This window comes from Eutrema salsugineum, unplaced genomic scaffold (assembly GCF_000478725.1).
Source record: "Eutrema salsugineum unplaced genomic scaffold, Eutsalg1_0 scaffold_10, whole genome shotgun sequence".
NCBI classification, from domain to species: Eukaryota; Viridiplantae; Streptophyta; class Magnoliopsida; order Brassicales; family Brassicaceae; genus Eutrema; species Eutrema salsugineum.
This window is the reverse complement of record NW_006256908.1, coordinates 11,373,953-11,400,818: the sequence shown is the minus strand read 5'-3', so window position 1 is coordinate 11,400,818 and position 26,866 is coordinate 11,373,953. Positions and strand designations below refer to the sequence as shown.

The following is a 26,866-nucleotide window of genomic DNA, read 5'->3' as shown; positions in this document are numbered from 1 at the left end:
CACAATTTAGCAACTTATAAGTAGAATGTCTAACATGCAACACATAGATAAATCATGGCTTCGCATTTTTATGATCCTTCTAATCTAAGTTTAACAGACCAATATCAGTGCAAGATCTCTCGATTAGCTTCAAGTCTTAGCTAACGACGATACGTTGAATTTGGTAATTTTCTCCACGTCCATAAGTATAGACCGAGACCGAGTTTGATCAAAAATATAAAAGAAGAAGAAAGTCATATGTACGTAGTATTACATAATTTCCGAATTTCTTTTTTTTATATATAATATAGCTGAATAGAACACCTGATGCAAGTTTCCAAAAGAATATTATCATATTTATCTCAACTCAATTCCTTGACACTATGCATCTATCCACAACTTAATTGTCGTGTTAATGCGATATGTATAAATAAATAAAGAGCAAGGCCAATGAGACTTGTGATTTGTGGCCATTCCATAATTTCCGTATACCAACTAATTTAACAGAAACAGAGAAACTTTTTTTGGTCAAAACAAAAACTCATTTATATTTTATTCTTAAAATTGATATAGTTGTACACAGCACCCCTTCCTTAACCTTTATGGGCGTTTACCCGTTTCCAATATATTTTAAATGCAAGTTCATTTTAATTTTCTCTTCTTATTACATCCTTATATCCAATAATATCCCGGTCCACACATTTACCAAACAATTGATGTCTTTGTGATTTGTGTGTAAGAAGAGTTTCTGGAAATTCGAAATAGTATCATTTGCAATATTATGCATAGGCGGCTGAAGTTTGATGGTAAAATTTCATGATAAAAATATTAATTTTCTGTATAGTTGTTGATCTATTAAAAATTCAATGTATATACTTATCAATTTTCATGAGTTTTCTTATAGACATGTATATTATATGCGTGTGTGTGTCTGTGCACGAAAAATAATTTTATATTTTCAAACCAAAACCAAAAAGAAAAAACGACTGCATTTCTCTGTTTAAAATATTACAAATACGGTTAAATGCCGTTTTCTGTGGATATCCATATATATTTTATAGACATGCATAGTGAGATATATATATAGATCCTTATCCAAATGCCAAAGCAAATTGTGAAATATTATAGTATTTTATTGCTTTTAGTATAAAATCTACTCGTGCAACAAAGAATATGACATACTGATTACATATATACCACCATAATGTTTGTAATGTTATGTTCTGGACTTGGGTGAACATGAAGTATTCTAAGATAATTAACCAGTTTTAGACTCAAATGTCTTTTTTTTTGGGTAAAAGACTCAAATGTCTTTGCTATGCATTCATTAATTAATTTTGAAATTTCATGGCGTAGCTCGTGTTAGAATTTGGATTTCGAATCCAAACTTTTTGAACGATAAAAATAAATCAAACGACACACATGATTTATAATGGTTCATATACGAGGGTTACATCTTCTTCTTCTTTTTATCGTTGCCGATTTCATGCATTGAAGTAAAAATCCAGAATTTAAAATATTTCGTTTTCTTTTGTTCACTAAATGGAGATGACGATAAATGAGGAAGAAATACCCTAAATATCATTAAGGAAACATCTATTTTCCTATGAGAGCTATATCATATAGCATCAGATGTCCTAAATATCATTATTGAACCTCAAACCATAACAGTGGTCCCATGTTGACATTTGATAGGTAAGTATATATCTAATCCAATCTTCATATCCTTAACAAGATATCTAAAAAATAAAATAAAATTTTACAACTCGACAGTTCTAGCGGGAATTGCTTAGATAAATTTGGGATGATTCTATCGAATAAGTTTATGACACTGGATTTTTTTTTTTTGCCATTTTAGGATTATCCATTTACTACACATGCATGCATGAGAGAAAAAAAAAGGAATAGTAATCAGAAGAACAATTAGTATATATTTTCATTTTGGGCAAAAATTTAATTAGTAAACTGAATCCTAAACATTTGGGAATTTGGAAATTCAAAGGATGAACAAGAACCTACAATTAAGGAGTTGTATAACAACGACCAGGAATATTTCCCAGAAGTCATGCTTTCGTCCATACCTTTGGGTCTCTCAAGCAAACATATGCCTCGTGATGTATGTTTACGTTTTTTTTTTTTACCTTATATAATATACATATTAATAGCCGTCTAAATCATGGAGTATATTTTTATATAATCGATAAGCACCTATCGTTACCTAACTTACCTTGGTTTTAAATTTTATTCAGAAATATATGTACGGACACTAGTTTTCCCGTTGTTATTGGAAATTCCATTATTGTGTAAATTTGTTTAAAATTTTGAAACCGTAGCTCAATTTTCTTTCTGCTGAATTGGATTTTGTTATTGTTAGATATAGAAGTTGTTTGTTGTTGGGATATTAAAGTCGGACTAGAAACTTCTTACTAATTCTGAGGGGTCGTCATGCATGATTATATTCCTAATTTTCTAGAAACAAGAAATGGGGTTTACTGCTCAATCATGTGATAAAAACACATTGAAACTTTGAACACGTACGTGTTAATTTCAAATAAATCGTCGACCATGGCACTGGCACAACCTAAATTTCCACAACTAAAAAATAGTATGGGCATAAGGGAAGACACATGTGCTTATAACCCTTATGTCTCACGTGCTGCGCCTAATTTTGCTTCCCATACGCCATGTGTGTGCCGCGCAATTTGGCTTAACTCTACGATCTGGAAGCATTTTATTTTTCATTTTAAATAAATAAAACAAACTATATGTCATTAATATCCACATTTATATCTTTTACCACTTTTAATCATACATATATCTTTTACCATTATTTCTTTACCGCCATTTTTTTTTCATTTTATCCATCGGGCGAACTCAGATTCTTAATTTTTTACCCAGGCGTTAATAAGTTAAACATCCTCCGAATTACCACTTCTTTAACGTGTGGGTAATGCATGGTATATATATAAAAAAGTATGAACAAATTTTTTGACGAATGAACAAAAAAAAATATGCATTTAGTAATCAGACTTGAAAGAAAAATAAAAAGGTCTTATTTAATATGACGTGGATATTTTAACCATATAAACGCCAAATTTCATTCTTTCAGGAAGCAATGAGATCAAGAGGAGGAAGAAATTGCGGCGGTCACGTGAACGGGTAGTTATCGCCATTTCAACTGAACCTTCACGAACATATAAAGAGTTCGTTTTTTCTTTGCTAAACTTACGCATTTCTCTATAGTGCACGAAATTTACGACTGTTTTTTTACAACAGCTCCTACTTTTCGTATTGTGTATTTGGCACGTAAATTTGAATTTGTGGGGGCATAATCGCTAAAAGTGTATTATCATCATACGGCACAGATAGATGATTTGGAAATTAAATCTCATCATTCATTCGTCATAATCAATAGTTTAATTTACTTTTTTTTCCGATCGATCGACCATATATACTTTTAACATATCTGACCAAAAAACAAAACATGTTTGTTGTAACATATATACAATCACACATACAAACGCATAAAAACACCCGCTTAAAATTTTAAATTACTGAAACCATTCTTTTGTCTGAAATCATACATATTTTTGATGGTTCTTAATTAGTTCTTATATATCTTTAACTTATTAAACATATAAGAAAAGAACTGACCAAAAACATTTTAAAGAAACTACATAAGTACATATTTTGATATGATAAACATGTAGAAAACTGCCTAGCGAAAGTTGATTAATGATGATAAAAAATTAATTGATGACTTATCATGAACCATACTAAATTTCAACATAACAAATTTAATTTTTACAAATTCATAGCAACATCGATCATATTATCCGTTGGTCATCACATTGGCCATTCAATTTCCTGAATAAAGAAATTATACAGAAATGATTTTAGTCAATCTATCCAATAATCGAACTGAGGCTATAATAATAATATTAATAGTAAATACAATTACCTTAAATCATTAGGCGATGTTTCTTGCAGAAAATACGATAAGCATGGTCTCGCTAAGAGACAACAGATTATTTTGAATAGATTAAACAAGAGAGAGAAAGAGAGTAATAAACATGAAACTCTTAACGAAGAAAAAATAAATAAAATGATATATTAAAATAGATGCCTAAAGTAGTGTTTACGTGACAATCTCAATTTCACTCCATACCTCGAACTCATTCAAGCATAAGAAACCTAACTTTTATCCTTGAATGAGTTCCTTTTGATTTGCCTATAAATAGACGTACGCCTACACTTTTCCAATTTCAAAACAAAGCAACACAAAGACAAGAATCACAAACATCAAACATTCTCAACCTATCTAATACACTCCCAAAAAAAGACACGCATTACCTTTTCCCAAAAACCATATTTATACCAACCTCAATGGCCCGTTGTTGCAAACTTCTAACCGGTTTCCTATTATGGGCTCTTTTGATGCTCTCATGGTGCGAAGCTTCAAGAAGCAGAGTTGATATATATGACCATTCTAACGGGAGGCTAAAATCCGACAGCATAATCAAGCGTAGAGACGATATCACGCATTTGAAAAGCTTCATGAGAGCCTCTTCGCGGCCTCCAGCTACCGTTAGTGTTTCTGATTTTGGAGCTAGAGGAGATGGAAAAACCGATGACACTCAAGTATGTATATATAAATAATACACATATATTTATCTTATTCTAAAACAGCTTTTAACAACAAAATTTATATATATATATATATATATATATATATATAGTTTTAAGTTGTTTATTCTAATGATCTATGCATGATCAGGCATTCGTGAATGCGTGGAAGAAAGCATGTTCTTCAAATGGAGCTGTTAATCTTTTAGTTCCCAAAGAGAAAACTTATCTCCTTAAGTCTATTCGATTAACTGGTCCATGCAAATCAATTCTTACCGTTCAGGTAACTAATTACACGATCCTCTATGATATATATGTATATAAATATTATGGATTTAAATATATATGAATGAACGTTTTTGGTCGACAGATATTCGGGACGTTATCGGCATCTCAGAAGCGATCGGATTACAAAGATCCCAGCAAATGGATTACATTTGACGGCGTGAACAGTCTATCAGTCGATGGCGGCACCTCCGGAACCGTCGAGGGTAACGGAGAAACGTGGTGGCAAAACTCATGCAAACGGAGTAATGCTAAGGTGTGTGTTCATTTAATTTAAATTACATGCATCATACATCTCATATTTGAATATAATTTGAGTTTTACGTTACAGACTGACATTAATCTCTCTGTTTGTTTATATGCAGTCATGCTCATCAAAAGCTCCAACGGTATGTTGAAACATACATTATCAAAATATTAATAATTATGGTTTTGATCGCCATGACGGATCTTTTACATAAATGTGTTTTTTTTGTACGCAGGCTCTTACTTTCTACAACTCGAATAATTTGAGAGTAAATAATCTAAGGGTGAGAAATGCGCAACAGATTCAGATTTCGATTGAGAAATGCTCCAACGTCCAGGTCTCAAATGTTGTGGTAACTGCTCCTGCGGATAGTCCTAACACTGATGGTATTCATATCACTAACACCCGAAATATTCAAGTCTCCAAATCCATCATTGGAACAGGTCATTTATCCTTGCATCCTTTTTTTTTTCTTTCATAAAATAGTTGCTTGCTTTTCAAGGCACCTACATTTTAGGGCTTTGTTATTTTTTATGGTAGGAGATTATTCTAAAAGGTGTTTCTGAATGGTTGTTTTTCTAAATAGGTGATGATTGCATATCTATTGAAAGTGGATCACAGAATGTTCGAATCAATGATTTAACTTGTGGCCCCGGTCACGGTATAAGGTATCAACGAATTTTTTCCAGTATATGTATACCCAAAGGTTTTCTTGATTCATAATATTCTAAAATAATATGAAAAATTTGATATATCATTTTGAAATATGAGCAGCATTGGGAGCTTAGGAGATGACAATTCAAAGGCATTTGTCTCAGGCGTGATTGTAGATGGTGCTAGGCTTTCCGGTACAGACAATGGAGTTAGAATTAAAACTTACCAGGTGAAATTCACAAACTAGCCCCTTTAGTTTTGATTAAAGTCTCAAATTTCCCCCACTTTATTTTTGATATACCGTTTAACCCAATTCAATTCAGGGAGGGTCAGGAACTGCTAGCAACATTGTATTTCAGAACATTCAAATGGAGAATGTGAAGAATCCAATCATAATCGACCAAGATTACTGCGACAAGAGCAAATGCACCGAACAGGTTCATTCGAATATGATCAAATCTTCGAATTACTCATAATCATATGTAATAATTATGTTTGGATCTAATCATTACAACATATTTTCAGAAATCGGCGGTTCAGGTGAAGAACGTGGTGTACCGGAACATACGCGGCACGAGCGCATCAGACATGGCAATAACGTTTAATTGCAGCAAGAACTATCCATGCCAAGGACTTGTGCTTGACAAAGTGAACATTAAGGGAGGGGAAGCAAGTTGCAGCAACGCTAATGTGATGGACAAAGGCGCTGTTTTGCCTCAATGCAAATCCACTTAATTATTTAGATCTATCAAACACACACATTCCTAGACATATTTAGCTAGATACAAAGTATACAAAAGTATGATAATATAAATATACTTGTGGATATATACATATACAGGACAATGAAAGATATTGTCATACCATGAATTTTAGTGTAGTATATGAATACACATATACAATATGTTCTACAGATTTTTTTCTTCTTTTGTGTACTACATACTAAATTGTTTGTCTGAAATTTCATGAATAAAGTAATTAATACGATATAAAATGGTTATGTACGTACCTTAATTATGGTGTTTGATTAATGTATGAAGAATACCTTCGATCATATTACTTTTCGAAAGTGGGAAAACAATTAAACATGTCTGTTGTTACTTGACCAATTGATTCAAGTTAATTCATACTCCTCGATGAACATCTAATCAAAGCGATTTTTAATTGTTTGCTTATCTCTAGCTAGCTTGACTTAAAAACGGGCCGAGAATTACATTTGTTTATTGGGCCGACAAAGCTCATTGATTTTCTTAACAAACAAACAAACCTTGACAAGGGCCTTTAGAAAACCCTAAATTCGATTGTAGCACCTGAGCAATATATAGCACAATTCGCCGCAGCTAGGGTTTTTTCCTCTCTTCATCACGGCAACACATCGCATCGATTCAAGTCTTAGCTCGCCGTAAACTTTGAAAATGGCGGAACGTGGTGGAGAAAGAGGCGCCGAGCGTGGTGGAGACCGTGGTGGTTTCGGACGTGGTTTCGGAGGCCGTGGTGGAGGAAGAGGTGGTCCTAGAGGCCGTGGTGGTCGACGTGGAGGTCGTCCCGCAGAGGAGGAGAAGTGGGTTCCAGTGACCAAGCTTGGTCGTCTCGTGAAGGAAGGAAAAATCCAGAAGCTCGAGCAGATCTATCTTCATTCACTCCCGGTCAAGGAGTATCAGATCGTGGATCTCCTCGTTGGTCCTACATTGAAGGACGAGGTGATGAAAATCATGCCGGTTCAGAAACAAACCAGGGCCGGTCAGAGGACGAGGTTCAAGGCCTTTGTTGTCGTCGGAGACGGAAATGGTCATGTTGGATTGGGAGTGAAGTGCTCTAAGGAGGTTGCTACGGCCATTAGAGGAGGGATTATCCTCGCGAAGCTCTCTGTTATTCCGGTGAGAAGAGGTTACTGGGGTAACAAGATCGGGAAGCCACATACGGTTCCTTGCAAGGTCACCGGAAAGTGTGGATCCGTCACGGTGAGGATGGTTCCAGCTCCAAGAGGTGCTGGTATTGTGGCTGCTCGAGTTCCTAAGAAGGTTCTTCAATTCGCTGGAATTGATGATGTTTTCACCTCCTCCAGGGGATCCACCAAAACTCTGGGCAACTTCGTCAAGGTTTGTTCTCTTTAAAATACCGACTTTACTCCTTATTTGATGAATTACCTCTGGGGAATATAGCTGTATCGATGATGGAAATAAGAAATGTTCGTCTTTTTAGTCTAATTATTCTCACAACCTGTTTGAATGATCGCTTTGTGCCATTTTTGTTTTGTTTTTGCTATATTCTGAAGTAAATTAAATGTATTGAGCTTTTTCTCTTTGTCATGAAGTTTATTGAAGGCTTGATTAGTGTAAAATATCATCAATGTTGAGACATGATACTTGATAGATGAAATGATGCAATATGGGTTTTTTCATTCACATGTATTTGAACATATCTTCTACAGATAACGTTGATGTTATTTTTGTCTTTCAATATCTTCATGTATTCCTTTTTCTTATATGCATTTAGTTAACTATCATTGATTTATCTTCTGCATCATTGTTTTGCAGGCTACATTCGATTGCCTTCAGAAGACTTACGGATTCCTTACACCGGAATTCTGGAAAGAGACAAGATTTGCTAAATCCCCATACCAAGAGTACACAGATCTCTTGGCCAGCAAGGAGCTTCCGAGCAGCAAAGTCATCACTGAGGGTGAAGACCAAGCCTAAATGATGCCCTTGATGAGTTGTCTTCATTTTGGATTATCCTTCATGAGTTGATTTTTGGTCGAACCTTAGTATATGTTTGCTGGATTGCACCTTTATGTTTTATTCTCTCCTAAACAGTGTATTTCTTTTTTATCAGTTTTTAATTATGGATGATAATGTTCTAGTTTTGCTTATTTCTTTTTGACTAAAGCCAAATCCCAGTTTTCTATGGTGGATGCCAGTTTGATTTCCCTTCTATTCTATCTGGTGTATGATAATCCTTGTTGGGTTTAATGAACCAAAAATGTTCAAGAACATTGGATAACACGCAATACATGATCATCCTCTAGTCCAGTAGCAAAAATGAAAAACCCAACAACCCTGGTTCCAAACGTCTAATTCTTGCAAAATTGTTCTATCTAAAGTTAATTTTTATCGTTTACTCGAAATTCGGATGGTTTTTTCATTGAGTTCTAGATTTTGTAGTGATGGATAATCAGCTAAATAGTATTTTTGAAGTCTTGACTTTTATAATCGGATTGTTCCGAGTCGGAGAAAAGATAGAGACTTTGAATAGAAGAAGATTAAAAAAGTTGACTTTTCCTACATATTTAAAGAGCTCTCTCTCCACGCTTCTGCGAAATTTCTGGTCATTCTAAATCCGCGGAATCTGATTTCTTTTACCGGAGCTTCTCCCTCGCCGGCAAAGCCCTATAACTGATTTAAGTTCTTTCAGATTTTTATTATTTGTCGGAACTGTTTCGAATCGTGGGAAGCTCTCGGTATCAATGGGGACTCCGGAATTTCCAGATCTGGGAAAACACTGCTCCGTTGATATTTGCAAGCAGATCGATTTCTTGCCCTTCACCTGCGACCGTTGCCTCCAGGTCTCTCTGTCTCTCTCTGTTTGAATCGTTTACATGCAAAGAAATCGTCTTTATGTTTGTTGCGAATAGTGTATGACTCTGACCCAATCCCATGTCTTCAATCCTGTGATCGACGATATCATCTTCCTTATTCTTTTCTCGTTGATTACGTTTTTGTGTTTTAGGAGAAAGCCCCGAGAGGAAATGATCCCTTTTTATGTTGTGCGTTAAACCACAGCCTTTTTACATAGTTTAGTATAGAATCATTTTGATTACCGTTAGGTGTTAAGTTAACTGTCATTTGGAGGTTAATTATCGGCATTTGACAAGTTTTCCGCACTTGTTGTTAAGTGGATTGAATAAAGTTTTTCAACATTTGGAGTCCAATTTCTTGATTGATAAAACGAGTACTCTGCTCGGGACTAATGCAATGAGTCTTGTCTATTTTCTTGATTCAGAAAACTTCTTGTCAGCTTTCATGGCTCGGTCTTTGGTCTACAAATTACCATTCGATTTTTGTTTAAAGCTTGTGTGCTCGATCTGGTTTTCTCTGAATCTAATGTGGAAATTTTACATTGAGATTTTTCTCTTTTTTTCCAGGTATTTTGTTTGGATCATCGAAGCTATATGAAACATAGTTGTCCAAAGGGCGACAGGGAAGATGTAACCGTGGTTATCTGCCCGCTCTGTGCTAAAGGAGTCCGGTTAAACCCAAACGAAGACCCAAATATAACATGGGAGAAACATGTCAACACTGACTGTGACCCATCAAACTACGAAAAAGCCACAAAGAAGAAGAAATGTCCTGTTCCAAGATGCAAGGAGCAACTAACATTCTCCAACACCATCAAGTGCCGGGATTGCAATATGGATCACTGTTTAAAACACCGTTTTGGACCTGATCACGCTTGCCCTGGACCCAGAAAACCTGAATCAAGTTTCCCATTCATGGGTTTCTTGAGTGGTAGTAGCAGAAAAGAAACCAAAACAACAAGACCCCACAAAGCTCCTGCATCAACTTCATCTTCTTCTTCTTCTTCAAGGTGGTCCAATCTTCTATCTTCAGCAGAAGCAGGAATTAGCAGACTCGGTAACGACATTAGCCACAAGCTTCATATTTCTAGCAGCAGCAGTGATGGTATCGTGGAGGTGTGTCCACAATGTGGTGCTAAATTCTCTTCGGTTGCCATTCTTGTGGAACATGTAGAGAAAACACATGAGAGGAACAAGAAGCAGAATCATCGCAAAGTCGATGTTTGCGTTTGCCCTAAATGTAGCAGAGGATTCCGCGATCCAGTGGATCTTGTGAACCATATTGAAAGAGATCACGAAGGTACTTCTAGAGCCTAGTGTGTTCACTCACATTTTTTTATGAAATACTCAACATCTTTGTATTTTCTTCTCGTACTGGTTTGAAACAAAACAGCCAAAGAAAAAGGCGCATTCTTTGAACTTTATCCTTGGGTGGTTTAGTTGTTTTCATGAGCATTGGCCCTTATTTATAGCAAAGTAGAATTGTAAAACTGGGGAGTAAGGGAAATAGTTGAGCACAATATCCCTCTTCAGAGTTTTGTGATTAAAACAGGATTATCAAATTTGTTTTTCTTATGTAGTCTTGCGAATAAAATATTTTAAATCGAAAGTTACACTTGTTATTCAGCAATTTTGTCAATTCAGAATGTTTCACATGTTCTTTATAAACTGGTGTTTTCTGTTTAGGGGGTCAAACTATCAACGTGTTAAATTTGTCAACTGACGTCATCATTGGCGATTTATCCGCGGGAAATTTTACCCAATTTCCGCGGTAATTAAAAACAGATTGCTGACCCCACGTGACCGTCATGATCAATTAACGACGTTAATATTAAGTGACAAACAGCTAACTTAACGGTGCAATAAACGTAATGAATTTTCCCACAACTATTTTTCCTCTTGTATGTACTAGATAAAACGTGATCTTGTCGAAATAATTGGTTTGATTTGGTGAAGAATTTCTTTAATCAAACATTCGGCTTACAGTTATACCAATTTTTTTTTATAAAAAGATATAGCTTACTCTTGACTCATTGAAGAGTGAATCATCCCCATTGACTTTGGATATAAATTATTTTCAGAGCACTAGAATGTAAATTTCTTTCTAAATCATTCGAGATCATATCCACACACACTGAATGAGTAATTAGCTAATTATAGAATGATTAAAGATTATGTTTGCTTTATTTGCACTGTATGAGCTGGCTAAAATGCAATAACTACCCCAGGCAATTATCAAAAATAAAAGAAAATCAGGAAAAATAAAATAATATTCGTGATTAAAAACACTAAGTATTCGCATCGGACGGCTGAGATGATTTCCTATCTGGAAAAAGTTGAAAAGTAAATTAAAAATAAAAATAAAAAATAAAATAGCAGCAGCAACGAAACGGCAGAAGGTGGAACCCGCGTCGTGCCGTTGAAATGTATCTGAGGAAGGAAAAACAAAGAAGAAGATCATAGCTGCAAGCTTGCCGGACGATCCGGCGACTAAATTCTACTCAGAGAGATAGATATTCCACTTTTCCGGTGCGTTGCCGATCAATTTTCAGTCACCGTTTCGCTTATTTGAGCTTTGATCTGAGGTAAATTGATATTTTGTTTGTGCAGCATTACTTTGAATCAATCTGGGTAAAATGCTATATGGGTTCTAATATCAGTGATTTCTAGGGGATGTGATGATACTTTCTAGGTGATTCATTTTCGGTGGATTCTGGATTATACAATGAATTGGATTTTCGTCTGATAAATTTTCTGTCTGTTCTCAGAGAAATGTTAGTCGATTTTTGACATTTGTTTTTTTGGATATTTCAGGCGAACGCTTGAGTTTTAAGGAGTGTCCTCGTTTAATCGTCGAGCTCTGTTTTCCTTCTTGCCCGAGGAAGCTTTAAGGCTTTTTCGGTGGATCAAGAGGGAGGAGATACTTCATACTTGAGAGATTCAACCGGAATTGTGGACTTTTGTTTTTGGGTGCTAGAATCTGGGTTGAAGAATGAGCGCAGTCTCGGGTGTGATCTCGAGGCAAGTTTTGCCTGTTTGTGGTAGCCTTTGCATTCTTTGCCCTGCCTTGCGTGCAAGGTCTAGACAGCCTGTGAAGAGGTACAAGAAGCTCATCGCTGATATTTTCCCTCGTAATCAGGTTTGTTATTTACCCATTTTCCCCTCTTCTATTATTCACTTGTTTGCTTCTTGTTGTCTATTGGATTTTGATTCCTTTATGGTTTCCAAATAAACTTCTTTAGTCTCTTCACAAGTTCATAGTTACCTTTATTTAATTACTGATTGCTTTGACCTACATTGTCATGCTGTGGGAGCACACAAAATTTGCTAAATCAGCCACTCTTTGGCTGAGGTGAAATTTTTCGATGATGAAATCATGACTGTGTTTCTAATTTTCCCAAAGTGGCATAATTTTCGTTTTTAGTCTTGGATGCTTTCCCTTCTCTATGTTAAAGCTTGTCAATCTTCATTTCATTTTGCTTTGATTCATTTTCTAGTGAACGAGACATTATGTTCTTTGGTACTAGTATAGAAAGCGGGAGCTTCCCTCTTGGTTATCTTGGTGGGTTTGTTAAACTTATTATTGCTTACGATTCTGACAGGAAGGCCCAAATGACCGGAAGATTGGAAAACTATGTGAATATGCTGCAAAGAACGCAGTGCGTATGCCCAAGGTATCCCAAGCCAGGTCTAGGCACACCTATTTTAAAAATCTTGTGTTGGACTGGAATATTAGCACTTATCTTTAACTTTTTTGGTTGGGATTAGTTCATATATTTGAGTCAGATTACTCATTATAGCAATGTTGTCAGGTTTCTTTTTCTCCCAAACTTAGTTCTCTCTTGTGTTGTTGAAATTTACGATTTTCCAGATATCAGATTCTCTCGAGCAAAGGTGTTATAAGGAATTGAGGAATGAGAATTTCCAGTCGGCAAAGATAGTCATGTGCATATACAGAAGGCTTCTGGTCACTTGTAAGGAGCAAATGTGAGGTCATCCTTCTTTTGTTTTCTTAACAAACACATCAGATGTTTTCTTTTATGCCCAAGATATTCTATGGCTTAACATAAGAAGCCAAGAAATTTACCCGAAAATTTTAACCTATCACAAGAGCCAAAGTATTTCGGCATGTATGACTTGATATTTTTCTTCGTTCTTTTTCCAGGCCTCTTTTCTCTAGTGGTTTTCTAAGGACGGTACAAGCTCTGTTGGATCAAACTCGACAAGATGAAATGCAAAGAGTTGGATGTCAATCTCTTTTCGAATTTGTAAATAATCAGGTCAGCTTCTTATATACTTGATATATTTCTCTCTCTTGTAACTACATGTAAGGGTGCTTTCATATGGAGATAGAATGCTTAAGGACATAAAAAATAAAGAAATTGTATGATTAATTCATGCTATCAAATTTTGCAGAAGGATGGCAGTTCCTTGTTTAACTTAGAAGGCTTTCTTCCAAAGCTGTGCCAATTAGCACTGGAAGGTGGGGGTGATGACAGATCGCGGAGCCTGCGTGCAGCCGGACTTCAAGCCCTTTCTGCAATGGTAATTCGGTTATGCTGTTATGTTTCTGTAGATAATATTCTTCTAAATTGTAAATCTACAAGTATCTTCTGATGCATTCTGGCCTTTTTTCTAGATTTGGCTGATGGGTGAATACTCTCATATTCCCAGCGACTTTGACAATGTAAGTAGCTCTCAGGTTCATGCACTAGTTTATTTTGATTTTTGATCTGCTTTCCTGCACTGAAAGCAATTGATTTTTTGTATCTAACAATTGATTTGCTTCCCAAATTTCTTGGGCAAAGGTTTGAAATTACCATAACAATCTACCAGTTGTGGTTAATTTATGTAGAAATTGGGGGTTGGATCGTATTGGTAGAATGTTGTCCTAATCAAGTTTTAGGTAGTACATGTTAATATATGTGAACTGATAAATTCAATACTTGCATGACAGGTTGTCTCAGCAGTCTTGGAAAATTACGGTCTCCCCAAAAAATTAACAAATGCTAATGATAGTAGCAGAAAATGGGTGGATGAAGTCTTGAAAAATGAAGGTCATGTAGCTCATGCAGATTCCCTCATTAATGTTCCTTCTTGGAGAACGGTTGTGAATGATAATGGTGAATTAAATGTTAAAATGTAATTTCTTCTCTCTTCAGTTGTGTTTACGTTTACCTTAATGGATTCTTCTCTTCTCTTCAATATATCTTTTCTTTTTCAGGGAAGATTCCTTGGACCCTAGCTTTTGGTCCAAGGTTTGCCTGCACAACATGGCCAAGCTAGGTGAAGAGGCCACAACCATGAGACGTATACTCGAGTCTTTGTTCCGTTACTTTGATGAGGGATATTTATGGTCAACGGAAAATTCGATTGCATTACCAATTTTGAGGGATCTGCAATTTCTAATGGAAATATCTGGTATTATGCTCTCAATAGTTTTCATTCAGCCCTTCCCGATGCATGACCGGTGCATTAAAAAAAGTTCTGCAATCTTGCAGGGCAAAGAACACACTTTCTACTCTCCATGTTAATTAAACACCTGGATCATAAAAGTGTGCTTAAACAGCCAAGCATGCAGCTCAACATTTTAGAGGTTACCTCCTCCCTTGCTGAAAATGCAAAAGTTGAACACTCAGCAGCAATAGTCAGCGCAATAAGTGATATCATGAGGCACCTCAGAAAAGGCATGCATTCTTCTCTAGATGAATCAAATCTGGGAACTGAAGTAGCAAACTGCAACAGAACGGTCAGTGTAGCTGTTGATAAGTGCCTCGTCCAACTAACGAAAAAGGTATATTACTACCATTTTTAGAGCAAAATTTATATCTTCTACTTCCTGTTCAATATATTCATTTTTAAAGACATGTGAGGCTTATCCGTCAATTTTCAAAGGTTGGAGATGCTGGCCCCATTCTAGATGCTATGGCTATGATGTTGGAGAATATCTCAGCTGTCACAGATGTAGCAAGGACCACAATCGCTGCTGTTTTTCGCACTGCTCAAATTGTAGCCTCTATACCAAACTTGTCATATCAAAACAAGGCAACCTTCCAGTACCATCTAGTATTATTGTTTCTCTTCCCGTTGAGAGATTAGACCAATTCTAATGAAATCGCTAAGCTTTTCTTACTCTTTTTTCGTTTCAGGCTTTTCCCGAGGCCTTATTCCATCAGTTACTTCAAGCGATGGTCCATCCAGATCATAAAACACGGATTGGCGCCCACAGTATATTTTCTGTTGTGCTGGTACCAACCTCAGTGTGCCCTCGTCCCTCCTCGACCACTACTGACCTTAAGAAAGGAATGGGTCTTCCTCGTTCACTTTCAAGGACTGCGTCTGTCTTTTCCTCCTCAGCAGCCCTTTTCGAGAAGCTAAAGAAGGACAAATTTTCGTCAATTCTAACTTCTGATCAGAGCCAAAACGAATTGCCTGAGGAATCTGGAATCAATAGGGGGGAAATCCTTGACAGATTGAAATCTTCATACAGTCAGGCATATAGCACTTGGAATCAACCAGTGACCTCGGTCGCAGATAACTCTGTGTCTCTTTTAAACGCTGAGCTGGTACATCCTTGCAACTTTTTTTTTGTTGTTTGTGAAAAATCTTACTAGAAGAGTAGTACATTTCCTATAGACCTTAAATGTGACCCTAGAGACCTATATATATTTAGGTTAGAAAAATATCCGCAAGGCTCTCAACTTAGTTTCAGGATGGTACCAAGGGTATATAATTGAATAGAAAGTAGTCTCTTGAAACCACAATAATTTCTGTAACTATATACAAAGTTAAACCTGTTGCAGCTGTTACATCTTGATTATGCTAACAGTTATTAGGTACACCTTGGACCAGCCTCCACTCTCTAATTTCATTACTTATATGCTCCTCAGGATGCTGTTTCTATAAGGCTAAGTAGTCATCAGATAGGTCTTTTGCTTTCATCAATCTGGGCGCAATCCATATCTCCTGCAAATACACCCGACAATTATGAGGCGATTGCTAACACCTACAGTCTTGTATTGTTGTTCTCTCGTGTAAAGGTAATATGTATTTCATATCAATACTTGCTACCTCTGCATCTCAGTGTTTCTTATTGGTTTTAAGATGTATGAGAAAAGTCTGACTAGATCTCCTTTTTCAATTGTTTGCTTACAGTTTTGTGTTAACATATCAAAAACTTATTTATCTTTCAGAATTCAAGTCACGACGCTTTGATTCGAAGTTTCCAAATGGCACTTTCTTTGCGAGATATTTCTTTAATGGATGGAGGTGAGCTTCCAAATGTTTTTGAGCCTTTATCCTTGGTTTTGTTTTGGAAAGTATGATGTAGACTCTTAGCTAATGTGTGGCATCAATTTGAAAGAAAACATATGTGGCTTTTTCTGTCACATTAGAGGAAAAGAATAAGTTCTTGGTTTCTTGGAATTTCGTAGATTATGCTGAAGTATATATCCGTGTAACGAGGGCGAGCTATTTTTGAACATCTTAAAAGTTTTTCCTACTATTTTCAGGTCCACTTCCTCCATCCCGACGAAGGTCACTCTTCACTCTGGCTGCATCAATGGTTCTTTTTTCCTCAAAAGCATTCAATCTTTCTTCTCTGGCGGATTACACAAAAGTAGCACTTCAGGGACCAAGGGTACGTTGATGAAATTGTTGCCACGTTAATGTTTTTTTCTCTTGTAATTATTGCACGCAACTCAGTTGGTTACGCAATATTATCGAGCTCATGAAAGTCACCAGACTTCTATGCTTTATTATCGATGGCATGACACAGAGAAATAATTTCCCATTTTGCTTTCATTTCTCTTCTCCCTGATTCAGCTTGACCCATTCTTGCACTTGGTTGAAGATCACAAGTTGAAAGCTGTAAATCCAGATCAGCTGCTGACAGATGCTTATGGATGCGAGGAAGATGATGCTTCAGCTTTAGATACTCTTTCAAACATAGCAGTCTCCACTGAACATAGCAGAGGAACCCTTGTCTATGAAATTGTCAAAAGCTTAGAAGATTTGTGCAATGTAAGCGTTTCCTGTCACTACCTCCCCACTAAACCGCTCCACCTAAGTAGCTTTCCGTATTTTGGTAAATCAAAATTGATAACCACAGTAAACTGTTTCCAGTCTGAAATGGACAAAATGCGGGAGCAGCTGCTCACTGAATTCATGCCGGATGATGCATGTCCACTTGGAACCCGCTTTTTAGAAGACACACAGAAATCCTTTCAGGTTGATTTCGGAGATGTTAAACCCCAAAAGGTACTACTTCTGCTTCCTATAACTCTTAAAACCTTGAGATGAACAGTGTGTTGAACCTTGGTCTGTATGTTCAGGATGCGGCACTCTTGTCTCACGAAGATCAAGAGTTTGGAGATGGAACTGAAACCGTTGCAAAGAATAATCCTGTAACAGTTGCTGAAATCCCAGACCTCTTATCCGTCAACCAAATTCTAGAATCTGTAAGTCACATGTACCATCTTCCTAGAAATTAGATTACCAACTCATCCCTAAGATTAACTTAGTATTATACTTGTTTTTTTTTGTTCGAAGGTCGTAGAGACAACACGTCAAGTGGGTCGTATTTCCTTCCATACTGCAGCCGATGCTTCGTACAAAGAAATGACGCTACATTGTGAGAATCTGTTAATGGGTAAACAGCAGAAGATCTCGAGTCTTTTGAATTCTCAGCTACGACATGAGAGTTCTGTTAATTGCTCTCCACGACAACAGGATGAAGAGATTAAGATCGCAACTTTCGAACCTATGATCAATTCAGCATTTCACACCGAGGTATGCCTTTTTTATAGATTACTCTCTTTAAAATTGTGTACTGAATTCATATATCTGCTGACCAATTTGGTTTGATATTTGGTCTTGAAACTAATCCAAGGCTCCGGTTTTTAACTTCCAAGACAACTTTCTAATCACTTACATAATTGATTAATAAAACTTTTCTAGGTCGAAGTCCCTTTACTGGGGAAGGAATTTGACATGAAGTCGCCAAGAACACCAATGGGAATGAAATCGCCAAGAACACCAGTTGGAACTATTCAGACACAGTGCTATTCAGAACTCCAAAATAACCCAGAAGCATATAAACTACCAGCCTCGAGCCCTTACGACAACTTTCTTAAAGCTGCTGGCTGTTGAACATCTGGGAGGATTCTCTTTGAATTCAATAGTCAAGAACTAAAAAAAAAAATAGGTTTGCTTGGTTTTCAAAGTCTTTGACTTACGTTTTTTTAGTTTCTTTAGCATCATAAATCGGAATAATCGCCGTCTTGCTAGATCATTCCCTCGTAGGTTTCTCTTCCTATCTTCTCTTTTGCTTTTTTCACTTATTCTTTTATCCAATTCATTTGTTTCTTCTTGGTGTGTGAAATGTAAAAATTGAGAGAACCCATCTGGTGTTCACGTGGTCTTGTAATCTAAAGATTCTTTGATCCTACAGACAGAGAAAAAAAAGAGGCGTTGTTGAACAGTTTGGCAAAATGTACTTTGAATTCATCTATGATTTAATTTGTAATTTGTGCAATGAGATAAGCAAATTAGCCATAAGTGAATCAAGATTGCAATTCATCATAAAACTCTATATAATACACAGATGAGAGAAGCTCGCATACATAGGAATGCCTTTTTGTATATGAATGTCATAAAAAGGAAACTATATAATCACCATTCATTCTCTCATTGGCTTTGCTTTAACCTCCTGAAGCATTTCAACTACTTTCTTCATCTTTGGCCTTTTTGCAGGTGTGATATCTGTGCAAAGCAATGCAACTTTCAGAGCTGCAAGCATCTCTCTCCTCCAAGCAAAGGACACGGTGCTAAGCTTGGCATCAAGTATCTGTTCTGGTGTTTCTCCTCTCGCTGAAGCTCCATGGACCCATTTCACCAAATCCACTCCTTCACCAAACTCTTCCTCAACCGGCGCTCTTGAGGTTAGAATCTCAAGCAACACGACTCCGTAGCTGTATACATTCCCCGGTGCAGTCACTTGCATTGTGTATGCATACTCTGCGAGTAAAAACAAGTAAAAATGCGTTGGATTTTATGAAGTTAATATTGGTAACAAATACCAAGACTTTATACCTGGAGGAATGTAGCCAAAAGAGCCAGCAACTGAGCTAATACTTGCGGTGCCTCGGGATGGATCTAAAAGTTTCGATATTTCGATTTCCCCAAGCACGGGTTTGTAACCAGAGTCTAGCAAGACATTGCTAGAGGAAACATCAAGGTGAATAATGGCAACATGGTGGAGAAACGCTAAGCCTTCTGCTACTCCAACGGCTATGGACTGTCTCATTGGCCAGTCGGGTTGGTACTCTGGTTTCTTGGTGGACTCATGAATCAACTGAGCTAAGTTACCATGAGGTAAATGCTGATGCAACAAGAGAGCAACATCGTCATATATAACAAACCCGATCGGTGTAACCAAATGGTCATGGCAAAGTTTGCTGAGTCTTTCAAGTTCTCTGATCATCTTGTTCTGATGGTGTGTTATGGCTCTATCCATAGACTTGAGTTTCTTCACCGAAACAATCATCCCCGAAGGCATAACGGCTTTATAAACCGAACTGAAAGTTCCCGTGCTGACTTTATTTGACTCCTTCATAGTTGCTTTCACAACTGCATCAAGATCAATTCCCTGTTTAAGATTCTCAAGGAAGACATTTCCTGCTATAATAGCAGGTTGCTCATCCTCGACGTTTTCTTCAACATCGACATTTTTAGCCGCTGCTTTCTCTTGTTTCTCCCTCATCATGAAGAGAACAACCACCACAGTTACTGATACAAAGACAGCAACACCCGAACCAATCACTGCAAGCACAATCCTGTAGGATACTCTGTGATGGTATCCCAAATGTTCAAGATCATCAGAATATCCACACGAAGAGCTCAATGGCGCTCCACAAAGCTCCTTGTTTCCCGAGAAGCTCGAATTTGGAGACTTTTGAAAGGGAACAAAGACTGGAACTGGACCAGTCAAGAGGTTGTTTGAGAAATTAACCTCGATCAAACTCATCATACCTTTTAGTAGTTGCGGTATGGATCCTGTCAGCAAATTGTTAGAGACATCCAGTGACACGAGCTTGTCGAGCCTCCCTAACTCAGGGGGCAGTGATCCGTGAAGATGGTTGAAACTTAAGTTGAGTGCTATCTGCAGATTCCTCATGCGACCAATCTCGGGAGGAATGGTTCCCGTCAAGTAATTCCGACCCAGTTGGAGCTCAAGCAGCTTCACACAGTTTCCAATCTCATGTGGTATGTCTCCTCTTATAGAATTCTGATCAAGGAGCAGATACTGAAGCCTCGGCATGCTGCAGAGTTCCTTAGGGATGGTGCCGTTGAGTCTGTTGTTACTCAAATCGAGCTTGTTCAGGTTTCCGCATCCTATAAACGTTTTTGGGATTTCCCCAAAGAGACTATTCCCTGAGAGAATCAGTTCTTGAAGATTCATGAGCTTACCAAGCTCTGTTGGAATGGTTCCAGCGAACCCATTTGCAGCCAAATTCAGCAGAGTGAGATTAGAACACTTTGAGAACTCTGCAACAATCTCACCTGAGAGATTGTTATTGTCTGCTTCAAAGTAGGCAAGTCCAGTGATGTTCTCGATTGTCCTCGGAATGACTCCTACAAGCTCGTTATTCCCAATCCTAATGCTCAAGAGGCCGCTGCAGATTCCTACTGCTTCAGGGAGTTCACCGGTCAATCTATTCTGTGTCAAGACCAAAACTTTAAGCTTCCCTCTCTCAAATATCCCCTTTGGAATCTTCCCCTCAAGCTGGTTTGAATGAAGATTCAACAATTCCAAATCGGAAACCGAACCTAACCCATTCGGTATCTCGCCTCCCAATTCATTCTCATAAGCTGTAAACACCCTGAGATTGCTCAGATTCCCTACCCAGTGAGGTATAGAACCATTTAAGCCATTTCCAGAGACCTGAAATTCCTCTAACCTCTCTAGAACCATAAGCTCATCAGGTATCTCTCCCACAAGCAAGTTATTAGAAATGTTGAGTGCTCTAAGGCCTCTAAGCTTACTAAACTCAGCTGGAATCTCTCCAGCAAAACGATTCAGAGACAAATCAAGAAACTCAAGCTCAGACAAGTTGCCAAGAGATGCAGGAATTGGTCCATTGAAGTTGTTACCAGAAAGATCTAGATGCTTTAGGCTTCTGAGGTCAGAGATTAGAGTGACATTACCTCTAAGCTGAAGCCCTGAGAGATCAAGCATTTCAACAAACGAGTTGTTGGCACCACACTTGAGCCTAACCCAAGTACAATAGTCCGTGCCATTGCGACTCCATCCTGGAACTCCAAGCTCCTTATTAATGGCTACCAATGCGGCTCCATCGCTTAGCTGAGCTTCGCCAAACTCGGATTTTGAAAGAAACCCAACAATCAGAAGAATTGACATGCACCAGAATGCCATTTTGTTCGGAAATTTCAGGTTAGAATTCAATCAATCGCACACTCTTGTTCTTCTTCCCCCAAACACACAAAACGAGAGTGGTTGATTGACGAAAACACCATTTGATTTTGTGATTTTTTTTAAGCCGATGGAAGTAGTAGCATCAAGAAAGTGAGAGAGGACAAGAAAAGTGTTGCTCTTTTCGCCATGAAACCCGGATTAAAGCTCTGGTTTTTGGAGTCAAAATAACTGTTCATCGCTGTTTCCGAAGAAAACCCATTTCAGATTTAGGAAGAAGAATAGGAAGAAAAAAGAAGTGCTTTTGAGTGTGAGTGTGAGTGTGCCTTAGAGACGGACAGAGAGAGAAAGAGAGAGCAAAGCCCATAATTTCAGGGAGAACAAAAAAGAGGGAAAATCCATCAGAGAACAAAGAGAAGAGAGCAGGGAAAATTTGATCACAGAGTAGGGTCTATGCGTAGAAGAGAGAAGAGAATGCATTTCATGTTTCTTTCTCTCTTTTTATAATATATATCACGAAATTATGATTGCAGAACCAAACAAAGATCCTCACTTCAGATAGAGAGAGAGAGAGGAGAGAGAGGAGAGAGACTCCACAAAGCAAACGCACTTGGAAAGGAGGAAATTTTTTCTTCTTGTTTTTTATTTATTGTATTTTTAAATATTAATTTCTGATACAAAGTTTTATTTTTCTCACGAGACAGTGCAAGTGATGAATGAGTGAATGAATGAAAGCTGCATAAATCTATCTGACACATTTTCTGCTTTTTGAAAAATCAAATTTTTGGAAAAGATTAAAGAAAAATGTACTGTGTACGTTTTGATAATTCTTTTCCTCTGACGTTTTTCTGTACCATGCTGTCACCAATGTACAATACCAAAGAGGTAAAAGATATTTTTCAAATCTTTCTCTTTCTTTTTTTCTTTTACCTTCTGTCAATTCTACGCTATTTTCTTTTATAAATCAGGTTTTCACCCTTTTCTCCCAAATTTATTCACACCTTGCAATTATTAACCTTCTTAATAAATCAGACTAACCCTGATTAATATACCTTAAAAATAGAACTTATTTGAATTTCAGGTCTCGAGTGTGTAATTGGCTTAAAAATCGCCAATATATAGAGAAATTACATTTAATTTCTCGTTCAGTTTATGTATCTTGAGCTATTATGACACCATACATCTAAAAAAAAATCAATCCAGATTTAGAAATTTGTTTTTGACCCCATATCTACAACGTTTAGTAAAGGCTGTAAAATAATGTTTTCTATTTTACTCTCCAATCGTGTAGCCATATATTATTCAATGTGTATATTGTTTACAAAGACAAAATCAAATGAAAACTGAGATTGTTTTAAGCAGGGAAATCAGTTAAAACCTCTTTAACTGTAAATTTATAAAGTATTATGTAAAAAAAAAAAAAATCTCCAGCTTGAAATATTTTCGTAGGGAGTATTTGTACCCTACATGCTTTACAGTGTCTATGATCTTTTACATTTACATTTAACATGCAATTAATAGCTTATCTATAGGGAATCTACCTTCGTATGATGTAAATAAAATAATAAACCTTCGTGTGATGTTTTTGTTGATTACTTAATTAAGAAACGATTGATGTTTGAGGTTACCAATTTTGATGACATTCATGAATATAATATACTACTCCGATTAAAGAATTACACGAGGTGAAAGGTTATTATTATTCGCCTGCGATGGTAACATCAACGGATATGATAGCTCATAGATTTTCTAGTTCATAAAAGAATACAAAAATAATTACGCGTAACATTGTTTTTGAGAGATGGTTTATGTAATAAACGATTTGTCAAGTCTTGAATGTTGTTTGTAGAAGATATGTTTTCTCAAGTGTCCGACCCGAACATCAAAATCAGTATATTTTGAAATTTGATGATTATTTATGTATTTTTTCATTTTTTTCCAACAAAATTTATGTATTTTTTCATTAAGAATAGAATTAATGTTCCGCATATCAAAAATAAAACACAGCAACATTAATTACAAAAATAAACATTATATGGAGTTGTGTCGTAAGTTTCCAATGTTCCTCAATAAACGACCCAAAACATCGGAAAATGATGTCGGATACATACGTGTTTATCAATGTGTCTTTAAAATTTTAACTTGTCATTTCTATGTTTATTGTTGTGTTGATCATTAGTAACAAAACACAAAAGTCTTTTTTAAAAAAATATTACTACACTGTATAAATTTATATATATACACACAAGATTCTTTTTCTAATTTAGTATTCGATTATATTTAAAGTCCAAAATAAATTAGTAAGACTTTTAACCATATACGTCGATACTGTCAATATCAGCATATACACCATCGTCAGCTAAGCGAAACGATAGTTCTATTTGACTGGAACATATGTTAGACGATAATTGATATGCCCACATTTGGAAATTAAGATAAACTTCAACAAGTCAAACTATTTCACTTTCAAAAAATCAACGAAAATGGCTCGAATCCTTCATATGAAATTGACGAGATAGTAGCAAAAACATTACGAAAGTTGCCAAAATCGCTACACAAACAAAGAAATTTAGCTCAATAGAACAACGAAGGAACGAAAAAAGTAAAGCGTCGATGACTATACATCGACGACACTAGTACAAACGATAATAAATCCTGATTTTAGTTTGTAAAAATGATGTTTATCCAATTGTAAAAAACAACACACACACTGGTGCGTTTGAAGTTTGATTATGAGTGTATGTCCAGTTACCATACTCAATTTGGAATTTGATTATGCTAACCGGATTGTTGGTTGTTTCGATCCACTTATTGAGAGTTGTGGTGGAAAGTTACTTACAATGACTTTAAGTCAGTTGCTAAATAAAATAATACCGTTATATAACTGCTACGGATATCGACGGCTACACATGATACATGAAATCACACTCCAAATGAGTTTTAAACACAACAAAAGAAAACTCAAAATGTTTTTTTTTTTTGTAGAAAAACTTAATAATTAAAATACTCAATATATGACTATGTGAGTGAAATCAAATATTGTTTTAACATATTATTTTTATACGTGTATTTAGAAGACATTATAAGTGAATCTCAAGCTCACGAATTTGACCTTTTCGTTCTAAAGAGGTTAAAATTTCACGGGTTCTAATCTTTGCCTCTAAAAATGATTGGCATTGGCAATCAAATATATACAGTAATATATTCCTTTATGCTGCAAACAACTAAAGAATAAAATTTATTTTGGAATTGTGTTAAAGAGCAAATATAGAATGAGAATATTAGAATGAGAAGGAGTGGGGTTCACTCACGAGATGTGTAAAAAAACAAAAAAAAAAAGGAAGGTAGCTCTTTCGGTTAGGCAAATTGTAGGACCCAACTTTGTCTGCCCAGACCACCACCACCCCTCGTCCCATCGTTCTTTTTTTTTTTCGTTTTTTCCCCTAATTTATTAATTAGATATATATATATATATAAATATTACCAAGTTTTGTTTTCTCAAACCAGGACTAATTAAAACAAAAATCTATACTAATTCCAAACCGAAGTCAATTCTACACCAAAAACCTTCCTAAATTCGTTTTCATGAGAAATCTCACAAATCATAACTAATACCAATAAAATGTTTCTTCTGGTTTTGGTAGATTTCTCCTGATAGAAAATTTTCATAGAGCTTATTGTTAAGGGAGAAAGAAGGCAACTGCCATTAGCAAAAACAAAAAGTTATTCGGGTTTTAGCTTGTTTTTGTTTTTAATCATAATGTTTTGTAAGTGCAGCTAAATTTCATATTAATGTAATGAAATTTTGGTATTGGTTTAGTTTTTAGTCAAACGCATCGTTACTTTTTATGTATATTTTCAAGTTTTGGTTGGTTGGTTATTTTCTTTTTAACTTGGATTTGGTTTTAGTCTTTTGGATAGAAAAGTTGAAAACAATAAAATCGTCATTTTTTTAATCTAAAATCCAGTTTGGCATTTTTCATCATTTTTTAATGGATCGAATTGATTCTTTTTATCCGGGTTAAATACACGTACAGTATTTCCACTAGTTGAGTTCTAATTATACATATAGTACATTGTTTTTTTTTAATAAGAAAATAGTTGATTCATTTTAACCTTTTTCATAAATAACTGATAATAGATGAATCAACTCAAAGACAAATCATAAGACGAGCAGCAAAAAAAAAGAGAAGACATCATGATGGAAATAGCTCATCGCTTTAAACTCGTGAAGAAGGAGAGATAAGATAATTTAGAAGTCAAAATTAGTTGTTTTAAAGTTTCAATAATTAATAATTTTAAAAATGTAAACCAATGATTACAATGAAAACTAAGTCATTAGCATATGAATGCTTTACCTAGCAAACTAACTTTCTGCGTAATCATTTGTGAATTGCAATTCATATATAACATCACTTTCGAAATCTTAAAACGAAGATTAAGCCGAGATTTATGCTCCCATCATTACGGATATGTGGGATGTCGTACAAAGCTTATTTTCATTTAATAATTACTATTTTTTTATGCTTACCAACCGTACGGTTTCATTAGTGTTTTTGGGTAAATCGTAACAATGAATTCCGAAACCCTTCCTTTATAGTGTGTTATTTATATAATGTTAATGTTTGAATTGTGAAAATTTAAAAGATTCTTTAGTTATAAAAAATGACGTATAAAAATATAACGAATATAAAACTAAAAGGAAATGTCAAAAGGACATAACTCGGCTGTCCATCTTGTAGTGTACCAAATGGGGCATGTGGAAGGTTGAAGGAAAGCTATCCCCACTTTTTGTTGATTATTTTCATCATTTTATGCATCTTTTTCTATTCCTTTTTTTCAAAAGAAAGTGATTTTTAAAAATTCCTATAAATATATATTTTGGCAGTAAATTGATTGAGACTTAGCTCTCCCTTTATCGGACACATATCATGACCTCTGGATCATGGTCTGTCCTTCTTCTTTTAAGCATTCATCCACATTTCTTTTGTTTTCTTATATCACTTTTCAACATTTTTTTTCTTTTGCCGTTTCAGCATTAATTCTAATTTTCTTTCCAAGTTTC

The 26,866-nt window shown here is 35.9% G+C and overlaps 5 protein-coding genes across 6 annotated transcripts; 4 read left to right on the top strand and 1 right to left on the bottom strand.

Moving 5' to 3' along the window:
- Positions 1-4,365: 4,365 nt before the first annotated feature.
- LOC18027751 (polygalacturonase ADPG2) lies at positions 4,366-6,526 on the top strand. Its single transcript, XM_006411392.1, has 9 exons — positions 4,366-4,620; positions 4,757-4,888; positions 4,976-5,146; positions 5,256-5,279; positions 5,373-5,580; positions 5,724-5,805; positions 5,912-6,020; positions 6,115-6,228; positions 6,317-6,526. The coding sequence occupies exons 1-9, from the start codon at positions 4,366-4,368 to the stop codon at positions 6,524-6,526; spliced, it is 1,305 nt and encodes a 434-aa protein (XP_006411455.1).
- Positions 6,527-7,137: 611 nt separating this feature from the next.
- On the top strand, positions 7,138-8,719 carry LOC18027750 (40S ribosomal protein S2-2). The gene is made up of 2 exons (XM_006411391.2): positions 7,138-7,890; positions 8,329-8,719. Exons 1-2 carry the CDS (start codon positions 7,207-7,209, stop codon positions 8,488-8,490), a joined length of 846 nt encoding a protein of 281 aa, XP_006411454.1. The 5' UTR covers positions 7,138-7,206; the 3' UTR covers positions 8,491-8,719.
- A 342-nt stretch (positions 8,720-9,061) lies between these two features.
- On the top strand, positions 9,062-10,939 carry LOC18027817 (zinc finger AN1 and C2H2 domain-containing stress-associated protein 11). Its single transcript, XM_006411390.2, has 2 exons — positions 9,062-9,356; positions 9,936-10,939. Exons 1-2 carry the CDS (start codon positions 9,258-9,260, stop codon positions 10,683-10,685), a joined length of 849 nt encoding a protein of 282 aa, XP_006411453.1. The 5' UTR covers positions 9,062-9,257; the 3' UTR covers positions 10,686-10,939.
- An 840-nt stretch (positions 10,940-11,779) lies between these two features.
- Positions 11,780-18,518, top strand: LOC18027816. 2 transcript variants are annotated; one of them, XM_006411389.2, is made up of 20 exons: positions 11,780-11,953; positions 12,183-12,507; positions 12,971-13,042; positions 13,240-13,355; positions 13,534-13,648; positions 13,785-13,913; positions 14,008-14,055; positions 14,326-14,510; positions 14,593-14,789; positions 14,870-15,162; positions 15,264-15,413; positions 15,518-15,934; positions 16,259-16,408; positions 16,562-16,637; positions 16,880-17,007; positions 17,193-17,390; positions 17,493-17,627; positions 17,702-17,827; positions 17,919-18,158; positions 18,327-18,518. In XM_006411389.2, the coding sequence occupies exons 2-20, from the start codon at positions 12,361-12,363 to the stop codon at positions 18,516-18,518; spliced, it is 3,114 nt and encodes a 1,037-aa protein (XP_006411452.1). In that variant the 5' UTR covers positions 11,780-11,953; positions 12,183-12,360. The 2 variants fall into 2 exon arrangements, with proteins under 2 accessions (XP_006411452.1, XP_024004244.1); XM_024148476.1 differs by lacking the exons at positions 11,780-11,953; positions 12,183-12,507; positions 12,971-13,042 and having other exon boundaries at positions 13,242-13,360.
- A 390-nt stretch (positions 18,519-18,908) lies between these two features.
- Positions 18,909-22,377, bottom strand: LOC18027815 (leucine-rich repeat receptor-like tyrosine-protein kinase PXC3). Its single transcript, XM_006411388.2, has 2 exons — positions 19,461-22,377; positions 18,909-19,385 (listed from the first exon to the last, which is right to left on the bottom strand). The coding sequence occupies exons 1-2, from the start codon at positions 21,802-21,804 to the stop codon at positions 19,048-19,050; spliced, it is 2,682 nt and encodes an 893-aa protein (XP_006411451.1). The 5' UTR covers positions 21,805-22,377; the 3' UTR covers positions 18,909-19,047.
- Between the last annotated feature and the right edge of the window lie 4,489 nt (positions 22,378-26,866).

What these genes read in the sequence shown, in the direction of transcription:
- LOC18027817 (XM_006411390.2), top strand. Translation starts at nt 9,258, where the DNA reads ATGGGGACTCCGGAATTTCCAGATCTGGGAAAACACTGCTCCGTTGAT. An exon ending in CCTGCGACCGTTGCCTCCAG is followed by an intron (nt 9,357 to 9,935) that starts GTCTCTCTGTCT and finishes CTTTTTTTCCAG; the next exon opens with GTATTTTGTTTGGATCATCG.
- LOC18027815 (XM_006411388.2), bottom strand. Translation starts at nt 21,804, where the DNA reads ATGGCATTCTGGTGCATGTCAATTCTTCTGATTGTTGGGTTTCTTTCA. An exon ending in TTTTGGCTACATTCCTCCAG is followed by an intron (nt 19,386 to 19,460) that starts GTATAAAGTCTT and finishes TTTTACTCGCAG; the next exon opens with AGTATGCATACACAATGCAA.
- LOC18027750 (XM_006411391.2), top strand. Translation starts at nt 7,207, where the DNA reads ATGGCGGAACGTGGTGGAGAAAGAGGCGCCGAGCGTGGTGGAGACCGT. An exon ending in CTCTGGGCAACTTCGTCAAG is followed by an intron (nt 7,891 to 8,328) that starts GTTTGTTCTCTT and finishes ATTGTTTTGCAG; the next exon opens with GCTACATTCGATTGCCTTCA.
- LOC18027816 (XM_006411389.2), top strand. Translation starts at nt 12,361, where the DNA reads ATGAGCGCAGTCTCGGGTGTGATCTCGAGGCAAGTTTTGCCTGTTTGT. An exon ending in ACGCAGTGCGTATGCCCAAG is followed by an intron (nt 13,043 to 13,239) that starts GTATCCCAAGCC and finishes ACGATTTTCCAG; the next exon opens with ATATCAGATTCTCTCGAGCA. An exon ending in GGTGAATTAAATGTTAAAAT is followed by an intron (nt 14,511 to 14,592) that starts GTAATTTCTTCT and finishes TTTCTTTTTCAG; the next exon opens with GGAAGATTCCTTGGACCCTA.
- LOC18027751 (XM_006411392.1), top strand. Translation starts at nt 4,366, where the DNA reads ATGGCCCGTTGTTGCAAACTTCTAACCGGTTTCCTATTATGGGCTCTT. An exon ending in GAAAAACCGATGACACTCAA is followed by an intron (nt 4,621 to 4,756) that starts GTATGTATATAT and finishes ATGCATGATCAG; the next exon opens with GCATTCGTGAATGCGTGGAA. An exon ending in GGCCCCGGTCACGGTATAAG is followed by an intron (nt 5,806 to 5,911) that starts GTATCAACGAAT and finishes AAATATGAGCAG; the next exon opens with CATTGGGAGCTTAGGAGATG.